Source organism: Pongo pygmaeus, chromosome 21, assembly GCF_028885625.2.
Source record: "Pongo pygmaeus isolate AG05252 chromosome 21, NHGRI_mPonPyg2-v2.0_pri, whole genome shotgun sequence".
NCBI classification, from domain to species: domain Eukaryota; kingdom Metazoa; phylum Chordata; class Mammalia; order Primates; family Hominidae; genus Pongo; species Pongo pygmaeus.
This window is the reverse complement of record NC_072394.2, coordinates 45,719,071-45,732,495: the sequence shown is the minus strand read 5'-3', so window position 1 is coordinate 45,732,495 and position 13,425 is coordinate 45,719,071. Positions and strand designations below refer to the sequence as shown.

At 45.3% G+C, this 13,425-nt stretch overlaps 1 protein-coding gene across 12 annotated transcripts in view; it reads left to right on the top strand.

Annotated features, from left to right (window-relative positions):
• The first annotated feature begins 19 nt into the window (after nt 1-19).
• Nucleotides 20-13,425, top strand: part of PTPRT (protein tyrosine phosphatase receptor type T) — a 1,135,643-nt gene continuing 1,122,237 nt past the window's right edge. For 8 of the 12 annotated variants that reach the window (XM_054467372.1, XM_054467369.1, XM_054467371.1 and 5 more), the window contains exon 1: nt 180-280. In XM_054467372.1, the coding sequence (XP_054323347.1) occupies nt 193-280 (88 nt within the window). In that variant the 5' untranslated portion in view covers nt 180-192. Of the gene's footprint in view, nt 281-13,425 lie in introns of all 12 variants that reach the window. The other 4 variants (XM_054467368.1, XM_054467370.1, XM_063659593.1 and 1 more) reach the window with 1 other exon arrangement.

Sequence of the window (13,425 nt, the reverse complement as noted above, 5' to 3'; positions counted from 1 at the left end):
CCGCCCAGCCTCCCGCCTCAGTTCGCGCCGCGCCTGGGCTTGGAGCGCAGCAGCGCCGGCTCCGGGAGCCCGAGCGGAGGCAGCCGCGCGCACAGCCAGCGGCCGCGCCGGCGATGCGGGGCCTCCCCGCGCCCGCCCCAGTCCCGGCCCCGGCCCCCGCGGGAAGGGGCTGAGCTGCCCGCCGCCGCCCGGATGGCGATCCTCGCCCCGCTCGCCCTCAGCCTGCTCCTGAGGCTGCAGCTGCCGCCGCTGCCCGGCGCCCGGGCTCAGAGCGCCGCAGGTGAGTGCGCCCGCCCGCTTCCCCTGGGCTCCCCGCTCCCTCCCGGATGCGCGCGGGCCCCCAGCCGCGGGGCCCTCGGAGGAGAAAGTTGTGCGGGCTCGCGGGTCCCCATGGCCGGAACCCGGGTCTCAGCTTGCAGGCGCGGGAAGCCGTGTCCCCGTGCGCCCCGGCCAGCGAGCCTGGCCCCTCGCGTCCCTCGGCAGCCCGCGTTTGGCGAAGTTCGCCGCTTCACTTTCCTGCCGGCCCCCCCCGGGCTGGAGTAACTTTCCGCGGTTGTTGCGAATATTTCCACTTGCTGCCTCCCACTTGTCGGAATCTGCCACTTGAGTTTGGGGCGGCGAGTCGAGGAGCGGCACCGACGCCCAGGGTGGAGCGTTCTCTCCCGGGGAAGCTCCTCGGGCAGCGCGCGCTTTTAGTGGGGAGGACAGGTCCCCAGCAGGCCGAGGCTGCTGGGGCGGCGGCTTTTCTTTTTTCCTCGGAGATACAGGAAGCTCTACATTTGCTCTGAACACGCTGCTCCCCTAAGCAAGCCGCTGTAGGCACCCGAGGGGATGTTTGCGTTGATGACCGAGAGCAATACCTCCGCCCTACCTGCTGGCTTTTCTCCGAGGTAGCTGGGCGCCCGTGTTAAGGCCCTTGGAGGGGAGTGGATTTGACCCGTGAGCGCGTCTGCTCCTGCAAAGTTCGGGGGACTCATATTTGGGTTTGGCCACGGGAAGGAGGTGAGCAGAGGTAGTTCCCCAGAGTACGGGGAGCGAGGGCGTGGGGGGGGGGGGGTGGTGCCCTGCCGTGCCCCTAAAGGCACGTTGGCGGGTGCTGGAGGGCACCACAGTCCAGGGTCTTACACATCACCAAGCCCCACCGCAGGCAGCTTCCAGCCCCGAGCCCCCCCAAGAGTAGCGGCGGAGGGAAGAGAAGGGAGTGCTGCAGGTGTACTTCCAAGTTCAAAATCACCTTAAAGTTTCTTAGCACCGATTGCTTTTGGTGTAACCACGCCGGCCTGAGGTGGCTGGGATTGCGGGGACAGGCTGAGATCAGCCCGTGGGACGCAGGAACAGGCTGGTTTTGGATCGCTAGGCAACAGCTGTGCCCATTTATTATTTCACCGAAAGAAGGAAAGGAAGAAAGAGCAAAAGAACGAACCTGTGGGGAGGTACAGCGTCTTTGCACAAGCTGCGTCTGAGGTTAAGGGCCGCTGGAGGGACATTCCGTTGGAAATGCGTTAGAGCCTTCCTTGCTTGGTACTAAAATGGAAGCGGAATAGGCGACTTCTGTGAAGGGACAGCCTGTTTCCCTGGCTGGGAAGTTGGGTGACGAAGACGCTCCTTTTGAGGTGTGTGAAGCTGAAAGGTTGGATTAGCAGGTGAGAGAAGAGGGACAGCCACAGCACCATTCTAAAGATGGTGCACAATTCTTGTTTGCCTCATTTTGGGGGGTGTGTTAGGTGTGTTAGGGGAGGGAGGGGTACTAGGGAGGATGCCCGGGGCAGTCCTGGGGATCCAGGCATGATTCGTGACTCAGATTTTATATCCTCTAAGGCATTACCGGCCAACCACACATTAATACCACTCACGTTTCCGCGGCAGAAACAGGATAAAAAAATATTCCATCACGGGTCTCGAATCGTTCTTGGGTAGCAAGCAGTAAAACCCGTACCGGCTCGGGAAGCTGTCCAGTGCTGAACGCCGCCCGTTCCGGATGCTCCCGCCAGGTGGCGCTCGCCCACAACTATTAAAATGCAAATCTGGTTGCTTTCATATCAGGAATAGAACTTCTTTTCAATTTTTAAATGAGTAATGTGTTTATTCAGCAGCCTTTTGTTAAAACATTTAGAGAAGTGTGAGGAGCGAGCACCTTTTCTTTGTTTGCTCTTTAGAATGCAGGAGAAAAAAAAGAAATTCTGGAATATGGTTTGGGAAGAAATCTGTTAAGGCATCGTGTGTTTCTTTTGGGTCTACCTGGGCAGGGTGGTTTCTGCAAACCTGCGATATAGCATATATTTAGCAAGTGGCTGCCTTTGTGCCAGGGGCTCCTTAAACGAATGGGATTAGCTTGTATTGGAGAATTGGTGCATTCTAAGCCTCACACATTTGTAGAAATGGGGATTTTCTGTATATATCTGTCCTCTCCTTTCCAGTTTAACGGCAACTAGACCATCTAAATTAGATTATTTTTTTTTCCAGGGTTCCTCATGAACATCTGTATTTGTCAAAACAAGAATACTGTAAATGTTGACTTAAAAAATGGACTTATCTTCTTATTTTATTCCTAAATTCAGAAATTGTTAGAATTTCAAATCTAGTATAAATATGACAATAACTTGATTTCCTTTAAAGTATTTTATTTAAAACTTTTGGCAAGTTTGGACAAATATATTTTAAAACTAAGTAGTGTGTTTTCCGTGTTCTTTTGATCTGAAAATTCCCAATCTCAAAAGCAATTTCAATTTATAAGGTTACATCCATAACATAGTTGGGCTAATATGTTTTGCTGTAACATGTTGGTCTCAGTGTCCAAAAGTCGGGGCGGAAGCTTGTCATCAAAAGGCAGTTTCCTTTTTCCTTACTCTAAGACATATTTCTTGAGCCATGACAGTTTTTGGAAGGAATGATAGTAAAAATCAAACAAACAAAAAACATTTTAAAACAGCCTCTTAACAATGTGGCAAAACATGATTTGGGATGGGGGAAGAGAGAGACAGTTAAATGAATAAGGGGATAATGAATTCATTTACTAGTGGGTTTCAGAATCCACATATTGAGAGCAAAAATGGATCTTATAGGGGACTGACTTGCAATTGCAATTGTTAGCAATGTAGTCATTTAACTTGATAATCACTGCCGGATACCTCTGGGGAACTGTTAGCGGTACAGTCAAATTTTACTTTCTGTCATGGATTGCTTGATTTGTTTCCTAATAAAAGAACAATTAATGTGCAAACCTGGCTTAAATTCTGTTCCAGCAACAATCGCAAACACATAGTAAAAGCAGACCATCTTCTTGGGTTACAACCCACTCTCTTTCTACTCAACTTAATTTCTTCTTGCTTGTCCTCAGCACAGCTCTTGCAGGTGTCAGGCTGCCAGCTGAGATGGTGTTCCATGTAGTCATATAGCTGTCACCTTTCACAGTCATGATCAGAGGACATGACAGCATCACTCTTTCAAGCACGGGATACTCCCCTGACTCCGTGACAGTGTGTTGCTGTGGAAACAAGAGCAATGCTGTGTAGGCGGGGGTCCTTGATAAATATTTATTGATGATGGTGAAGTGATGGTAGAGTCTCACGGCAGCTGTAATGGGGGGGAGGGTGGGTGCAGGGGAATTTAACTCAGGAGGCAGCCTGGTTTAGAGAAAAGAGTATGAGCTTTGACGTCTGAAGTCCTCAGTTTAAATCCCGCCTCTGCTTCTTTCTACCTATGCCAGCTTGGGCAAGTCATTTACCTTCTCAGCTCCCCAGCTTCTCATTTGTAAAGCGAGGATAATTATAGCTGTCTCACTGGACTTTGTGGTGACCAAATAAGATGCTATATGCAGAGTGAATGGAAGACTGCCTGGTACATAATAGGTACTTTGTCTCAAGAGGAGCCTTGTCTGTTACTGACCTCAGCACAGGTGTATGTGCACAGGCCGAGGCGGGTGGGGCATCAGTCTTTTGCTAAATAGTGAACTGGCCATGAGATGGCTGGGTTTTGGTGATGATTTTTAGTTTCCTTTTTTTTTTTTTTTTTTTGAGATGGAGTCTCACTCTGTTGTCGAGGCTGGAGTGCAGTGGTACAGTCTCGGCTCACTGCAACCTCTGCCTCCTGGGTTCAAGCGATTCTCCTGCCTCCGCCTCCCAAGTAGCTGGGGTTACGAGTGTGTGTCACCATACCTGACTAATTTTTATATTTTTAGTAGAGATGGGGTTTCACCATGTTGGCCAGCTGGTCTTGAACTCCTGACCTCAGGTGATCTGTCCAACTCGGCCTCCCAAAGTGCTGGGATTACAGGTGTGAGCCACCACACGCACCCAGTTTTCTTCCTTTTCTTCTTTTTAGGGGCTCGATTCCCTGCAACTGCTTTTACAAAGAGATTGCCAATGAAATTTGCCAACAGATGACACTAGTAAATCTGGCCATTCAAGGGTTTAAATAGGGAATGTTGACTTTTAGGCATATTTTACCCTCTGACTTAGAAGTGCTGATAAACCACAAATGGCTACATAATGCGGCAGGACACACTATTTGGATGCATTCTGTTTCCCTTCCTACACTTTCCCGTGTGCAGCCTTCCTTGCTTTTGGGCTCTGTCCTCTGCTCTTCCCTAACCTGGAACTCAAGTGTACAGCACTGTGGGGCTGTGGGGGAAAAAGATACTTTGTGCACTTGACAAACAAGCAAAGAATAAGAAAACAAACAAGGTTCATGGCATTCCAATAAATAAATAAGCTATGAGATTATTGAGAACAAACCATGTCAGACAAGTATAGTAGCATTTGCAAACACCTTACAGAATTGGGTCCAGGAGGCAATACCACATAGATATTAGAAAGCAGTTAGTGTGTCTCATGAAATCTTACAGAATGGATTCCGATTAGTATGGAGAGGAAGACAGCCACATATGTTCAATGGGTTAACAACAATCAGATATAGCCACAGGGACAGGGGTTCATCAATAGTGTGTGTGTCCAGGTGGGTTAGGGTGACTGGTTGGGATCATGGGTTTCAGCATTTCATATGGTCCTGCTGGACACTTTTATTTGCCAGTGAGAGGCAGAAATGAGCAGGATAATGGCATTTATTTATTATCTATTGGTAAGAGTTGCAGGTGCTAAAGAGGATACAGAGGGACCCAGTGAGGATTCTAGATATACATTCCAAAGGGACGTAACAGAAGTCAACTATGAAAAATGGGAATTGATGTGTCAATAAAGCGGGACAGGGAAAGAGGTGTCAGTGAGGCATGGTGATCATTAGGGCCTGTTTTGTTTTGTTTTTTTTTTTTAAATTTTTTTAGACAGAGTCTCACTGCTCTGTCGCCAGGCTGGAGCACGGTGGCATGATCTCAGCTCACTGCAACTTCCATTTCTCGGGTTCAAGCAATTCTCCTCCCTCAGCCTCCCGAATAGCTGGGACCACAGGTGCACGCCACTGTGCCCAGCTAATTTTTGTATTATTAGTAGAGACAGAGTTTCACCGTGTTAGCCAGGGTGGTCTCAATCTCTCGATCTTGTGATCCTCCCGCCTCGGCCTCCCAAAGTGCTGGGATTCCAGGTGTGAGCCACTGCATCTGGCCCATTAGGGCCTGTTTTATCTTCAAATGTGAGCATTATTTCAGTTAGTCCTTCCTAGGTATATCCACAAGGAAGGGTTGTGCAGAAGCCCCATCAGATCCACCTTCAGACTGGTAAGTCACCTGGAAATTGAAGCAGTCCCACAGTGTGGCAGACTTAATTTTTTCTCACACTGAAGCCAGGCTGCTGAAGTGCGTGTGACACACAAACACATCTCCTGGAGCATAAGTGGAAGAGATGCAAAGTCTCACATTTCTTGAATATTCAGTTGACAATTTTTGTTTGATGCTGGAGGGAATAAAAAATGGTGGAGCCACTTTGGTAAACAGTTTGGCAGTTTCTTTAAAAAGTTAAACAGACACTCCCCATAAAATCCAGCAATTCCACTTCTAGGAATCTACCCAACAGAAATGAAAACATATGTCCACAGAAAGACACGAACATGAATGTTTGTAGCAGCATTATTCACAGAAGCCAAAACCTGAAAACAATCCAGATGTTCATCAACTGGCGAATCCCTCCAAGGGAATACGACTAGGAATAAAAAGGAATGAACTGCTGATACAGGGTACGCCATGGATGGGCCTCGAGAACATTATGCTAAGCAAAAGAAGTTGGATGTAAGAGACTGTATATTTTATAGATGCGCAGATAAGGCAGATCTATGGAGACAGACAGCAGACCAGTGGTTGCCTAGAGCTGGGCATGGAACAGGGGTTTATAGGAAGCGAGCCTGAGAGAACAGTTTATATGCTGCTCTCGAGGTGTTTGCAAACCTTTAACTTTCTTGACTTGGAAACTGGAAGGTGGTGATGGTCGTGTAACTCTACATTTGCTAAAAGGTATAGAATAGTACCCTGATGATGGATGAAATTTTATGGACTAAAGCTGTTAAAACTTTTATTTGACCACGGGTCTTTGTGAAGTTAGACTTATGTGTAAATCTCAGCTCCCTAATGTACTTGTGCTGTGGCCTTGATAAGTTACTTCAGTGCTCTGCGTCCTTTTTTCTGCATTTGTAAAATGGGGCTACCGATGCCTCATTGCTGCAAGAGCTGGAGATAATACCTGTAAATTGTCAAGCCTGGTCCCCAGCAGAAAACAGGCACCAAGGAAATGGCGTTACTATGACTTATCATCTCTTGCTAGTTTCCAAAATAGTTTGTTGTATTAGCAATTTGCAAAGCATTATCTCTCGCCCTTTGAAAGGCTCTTTAGACTGTGAATTAAATCTATGAAGTAGCATTTTTCCCCCTCATCAATTTGGCAAAAATGCAGAAGTTTAAGACTATCAAGTCTTGACAAGGATCTGAGCAATTAGGTAGCTTTGTTCATTTTTGAGTAGTGAAAATTGAAACAGCCTTTCTGAGTGCTAATTTGGCAATGTCTATTAAAATTAAAGACATGAATAACTTTTACCCTGAATATTTTGGTAGGGTATGGATTTGTGGGGGAGAGAATAGATCATTCATTCATTTCTTTTCTCATTAAGCTAAGGACGTAGAGATTTAACAGAAGAGTAGAAGTGCCTTGGATCAGGAGCAGATGCAACTTTTTTTTTTTTTTTTTTTTTGGCGCCTTTGGTTTGATGAGCAGAGGAGAAAACAGCTCCACACCAGCTTTGTCTCTGCCTTTGTAGGGGGCTTCCATCAACATCCAGGAGGAACTTCACGCTAATAGTTCAAGTGCTGCTCTTAAAAGATGTTTGCAAACCACGGCTGGGCGAGTGGTGGCTCACGCCTGTAATTCTAGCACTTTGGGAGGCCGAGGTGGATGGATCACTTGAACTTGAGAGTTCAAGACCAGCCTGGCCAACATGATGAAACGCCGGCTCTACTATAAATACAAAAATTAGCCGGGTGTGGTGGCATGTGCCTGTAATCCCAGCTACTTGGGTGGCTGAGGGATGAGAATCGCTTGAACCCAGGTGGCGGAGGTTGCAGGGAGCTGAGATCATGCCACTGTATTTCTGCCTGGGCAAAAGAGCAAGACTCGTCTCAAAAAAAAAAAAAAAAAAAAAAAAAAAGGAAGACGTTTGCAAACTTCTAACTTTCTTAGCGTCATGGAGCTTATCCTTTTCTGTGGAAGAATGCAGTGCTGCCGACTACATGTCCCACAATAAGTTATGTTCCAGCTCCTGCTTCCCAGGACCTTGGAAACCTGTTTCTTCTCAGACCACCCCTCATTTTGCTTTACTCCCTCTTTTATCCTATTGGTTCTAGAAGCAGACACAAGACCACAAACCCATTTCTCTTGGTCCTCCCTGACCTCATGGTGGGTGGTTATGTAGTCATCCCTTAGGGATCACGCATTTGTCTCTTTGTAACTGAGCATGAATGAATGGGTTCACATCAGCAAGCAGGACTTTTCAAAAACAGTGCTTCATGTTGGATCATCACAGGTACTAGTGGCCTTGGGTGATCTTGACTTCCTCTGATTGACTGTAATTATGCTTTTGTGCATGTCCCGCTTAAGTGATCAGTTTGGCTATTGGAAGCTCCTTCAAACCATGTTCTTATTTACCACCTCCAGGCCTCCTTGAGAGAGTCCTTATTTTCCGGTGACAACAAGGATTTTCAGGCCCACGTCTTGGTTTGTTATTATTTATTATATTATTATGATAGTAGTTATTATTTAAAGAGCCCTGGTCCCTTTGTTGTGGGAACATCAGAATCTGGGTGCATATTTTTGGTGTTTTGTTTGAACACTGGCATACAGCAGGGTAAAATGGGGACAGCTGGTGGCATTAGGGATAGAAAAGAAAGAGGTTTTAAACAGCATGCATTTATGATTATTTATCTCTTTGATTTTGTAAACTTAGTTTGAATAGGATAACTCATTAATATAATTAAAAATAATTTTGCCACATTGCCATACTGTGTTTAAATGAGTATTACTGAGAAGTTGAGGTCACCATGTCTTTTTTTCTTTAGCATCTTGGAATTGGCCTCCAAGTGCCTGGGCCCTGTGTCAGGTCCAGAGTCAGGTCCCGGCTGTCCATGTTTCTTTCTTGGGCCCCAACTTTCTGAAAAGGAAAAGCAAGCCCAGTCGTGTTCTAAAGGAGCTATATTAATTGTCTGTTAATAACAAGTTACTCCCCCAATGCAGTGGTTTTATTGGCTCACTATTTCTTTGGCTCAGGAATCTGTGTGGCATAGCTGGGTCCTGTGGCTCAGGGCCCCTCACAGGCTGCAGTCAGTTCAGCTTGAATGGGGAAGGGTCTGCTTCCAGGTTCACTTACGTAGCTGTTGGCGGGATTCACTTACTCATGGGCTCTTGGCTTGAGGACCTCCGTCTCTCATGAGCTGTTTGCTAGAGGCCATGCTCAGTTCCTTGCCACACAGGCCACTTCATCGGACAGCTCACAATGTGGCACTTGGCTTTGTCAGAGTGAGCAAGGGAGAGGGCCGGAGAGAGTGTGAGCAAGACGGAAGTCACAGTCCTTTGTAACCTAATTTGGGAAGTGACATCACATCACTTTGTCATATTCTGTCAGAAGCAAGTCACTAGGTTCAGCTCACACTCAAGGGGAAGGAATTGCACAAGGAAGTTGTCTTAGATTTCTGCAGAGAAACAGAACCAATAGGCTATATATTAGAATATATAATAGAGCATATATATTATATATCACATTGTAAATGTATATTATATATTGGCTGGGTGTGGTGGCTCACACCTGTAATTCCAGCACTTTGGGAAGCCAAGGTGGGCGGATCACCTGAGGTTAGGAGTTCGAGACCGGCCTGGCCAACATGGTGAAACCCTGTCTCTACTAAAAATGCAGAATTAGCTGGGCATGATGGTGCGTGCCTGTAGTCCCAGCTACTTGGGAGACTGAGGCAGGAAAATCGTTTGAACCTGGGAGGTGGAGGTTGCAGTGAGCTGAGGCTGTGCCATTGTACTCCTGCCCGGGAGACAAGAGTGAAACTCTGTCTCAAAAAAAAAAATGTGGGTGTGTATATATATATATATCCCTCCCTCCCTTCCTCTCTCTTCCTCTCTCTATATATATGACAGGGAGAGAGAGGAAGGGAGGGAGGTGGGGGCAGAGAGAGAGAGAGAGAGAGAGAGAGAGAGAGAGAGAGATTGATTCATTTCTTACAGGAATTGGCTCATGCAGATTTAGAGGCCGAGAAGTCCCACAGTCTGCAAGCTGGAGTCCCAGGAAAGTTGATGGTGTAAGCCTGAAGGCCTGAGAATTTGGGGGTTGATGGTGTAGGCTCTGACTTGAGTCTGAACACCCAAGAACCAGAAGCACTGATGCCCAAGGGAAGGAGAGGATGGATGTCCCAGCTCAAGCCAAGAGAGCAGATTCGCCCTTCTCTACCTTTTTGTTCTGTTCGGGCCCCCAGTGGATTGGAGGATGCCCACCCACATTGGGGAGGGCCATCTGCTTTACTCAGTTGACCAGTGCAAATGCTGATCTCTTCCAGAAACACCCTCACAGACACACCCAGAAATAACATTTTACCAGCTATCTGGGCATCTGTTAGCCTAGCCGAGTTGACACGTAGGATTAACCATCACAGGCATGAATGCCAGGAAGTGGGGGTCATTGGGAACCATTTCAGGAGCTGCCCACCACAGGAACCTGAAGTCACACACAAGTGTAGGAAACCTTGTTTCTTGGAGAAAAATACAAATACAACCTTTGAAGTGTGTTCAGATCTTTTAATTCTTTTTATTTTGGGGGCACTAGTGCCAGTTCAGTGTCAGGCTTTCACTCTTTAAAGGCCTTAGAATAGAGAGATTTAGTGTCTCAGAAGGGATTTAGTTTAAGTTTTGTAAAAGTTAATTAGGTATGTCAGAAAGTAGAAGTGAATTAATATGAAGATCCATCAGAAAACTTTTCAACCTTTACCCCCAAAATTGAAGTACGACTGTGTTTTTGTAAGACTAAAATTTTTACACTAGTATCTAAGTTCCACAAAATCCAATTTATAAAAAACACCAATAGATTAGGGCTATGTAATATTTTTATTACATTTACATATCCCAGTTTTTAAAATTGGCGCTTATTTTAGACCTTTCTAACCCATTTCCAGAGGTTTAAAAATGGGCTCCATAAAACTAACATAGAGAATATGATAAGTTATAGCAATTAAAAAGTCTGATGTAAACATGTAAGTTATTATATGGATTGAAACACGTCATGCCTGAACTCTTGGTTTTGGTTGTTGTGGCAGTAGTACAGTTATCACAGAAGAAACTGTCACAATATTCTTTTCAAGGTAACTGTGTTTAGGGCCCCAGGAGATCCTGCAGTGAAGGAAGGATGTTTTGTCAGAATCTAAATGGGCTGACCAGACATTGGACTTCTGGTGGAGATGTGCTTCAAGAATTTACTGGTTTTTACAGCTTAACTGTTTGATTCGGGGGTGGTGGTGATTCCAAAGATCCCCATTGTTCTTGTCTAGGCAGTATCTGTATTTTGGTAGGAGAGGCACCAGTGTATGATGGTTCCAACCCTAAGTCCTTTTGAGTCATTTCTACAAGGTGACCCTGGGAAGGAGTGCTCTAAGACACCTTGAGTTCACCCTTCATCTGCCTTGGGGAAGTGTTTGGCCTCCACTTTCAGGGGCTTGGGTTTTTGAGCAGTTTGCCATTTATTACCTGTCCCCTTCAGTCTTGCACATCTGGCAGTGCAAGGTTGGGTGTGAGGGAGGTGGGGGTACCATGTTCTAGGTGTCTAGATTAGGGCTGCTGCCTGTTGTTGTGTGGAACCTGCACAAATGCACCTAACAGGCCTGGGTCAAGGAACTTGTTCTGCTCTGCTGTTGCAGCTTTGAGTTCAAAGCCATTTCAGTGTCCAGTCTTTCTTCTATTTCCAGATCCAGAGTTTGGATGTTTTGACTGTTACATTTTTCTTTGTCAGTGCATCTTTCCTCTGCCTAAGATTGTCCATTTACCGTCTCTTAACCTTTTGCATTATTTTTTCACCTTTTTAAATAGAAAGTGTGTGTATTGGAATGGGGGAGTGGCTTTTGGCTCAGAAATCACAACTTTGAGCCAAGATTCTAAACGGTCTCAAATCAGGGTTGCAGGGTGGGTGTCAGGAATGGTTAGTTATTTTCCCAGAGCTTCTAGCCTTAAAGAAGCACAGGCACAAAGCCAGCTTCCTCACTGTGTCTCAGCTGGCTCCAGTTCAGGGTGGTTATCTTCCCCTAAACAAAATTGTCTGGGATGAAGTAGAGGCCAGCTGTCTAACACTTCAGTTGCAGTTTTGAGATCATTTTTATTAGGTTTACTAAGAAGCAATGGAACCTACTGGAAAAGAGGAAATGTATGGTTTTCAACTTGTGAGATGCTCAGCTTAATCGTGCAAACACCCAACCAAATCCGGGTACTACAACACCCTTGCTTCAGCAGAAGTTTTATAAACTTTTTCTGGGTATACTTCCCAAGGTGAATTTTCCATCTCAATGAAATTATTTAAGTTTTCCTCTTGGAAGATCCCTGTTCCAAGTAGGAAAATATTTCTGGGACTTGACCCTCTGAACACCATTTTTGGTGGAAAAGTGCAATTAATTTGAACAAATTTCAAAGTTACTGCTGCCTTTAGAATATTTTAAAACAGAATTTTTTAGTTTAAAACTGTAACTTGGGGCCAGGCTCCTGATGGGCCACTTTTTAATTGAAGGTTGATGAAGCCAGACTTCTTATCCTTATTATCTTTTCCTCTTCCCACATATGAAATATTTAACATATATTTAAATTTCTTTGTGTAAATCTCTCTGTATTGCAATTGTTCTGCCTGAGAGTTGGCTTGATGAGCATTGAAGCATTTCTTTATTGCATTCCCGTTTCCTCATGCTTCCAAAACCTCAGCAGTTATCATTTGTCCCTGGAAAGCTGCTGACCACCTGTTCCACCTGGGATTCTAGGGATCTTTGGTATCTTTCCTATTCCAGGTTACCTTTTCAAATGTCTAATTTGAGAGCATCCTTTTGTGATCCATAGATTTTTGGCTCAAACTTCAGACATTTCCTCCTTCTGGGGTTTCAACTTTTCTGGAGATCCTTAGTTCTAGCCACTGCTTTGGCTGACACAAAAGGTTCTAGGAATTTTGCCTTGTGCTTAACTGCCTTTGTCCCAGCCATCTTTCACTATATGTCAGGTCCAAATGGATGAAGGGAGAAGAACCGTGGATAAATTCCACTAGACCCAGCTCCCCTCAAATTCTCATGTTTTAGGCATGTTTTACTCATTGTGTCCTACTTTGATATTCTGATCCCTATCCAAAATGTGGCCATTGTGGTGGGCTCTTCATGTCTGTCCCACTTCTGACACCAATGGCGTCATTGCAGATGGGTTACAGATGATTTGGCAAGGACCTTGTATGTGCTGCCAAACTTCTATACATTTTTTATTTATTTAGCCAAAAATACAGGATATTATGGGAGTGCAGTGACTACACAGGGCTGAAGCAGATGTAGTATATCTTGGGCTGGCTTTTTCTGGCCTCATGGTTTACTAATGAGGTGCTAGTTACCTCTTCAAACTAGCAGAATCCTGCTTGTACATAGAAGCATCCCAGTTTTTGCTATGCTGCTTCCCTTCTATATCAGCTTCTTGGATGATCTTATATTAATAATCTGGGCATCTATTTAAGGACTATTTACAAATATCAGGATTTTCTGGTACATGAACCAAAGTCACCATCTGCAAGTCCACATGTTCTTCTGTGGAAAGAAAACAGAGCCAATTTAATGGATAAATCAATCAAATATGTATTAATAATCAAACTATGTAAGTTTATGTCAGCATTGAAAGCAGAATGGAATGCTACACTCTTTAGAAGAGGTATGGGAAAAATGGAACTAGGATGGTGGATAAAGGGCATTTTGGCTTTGTCTGTAATATTCTGTTG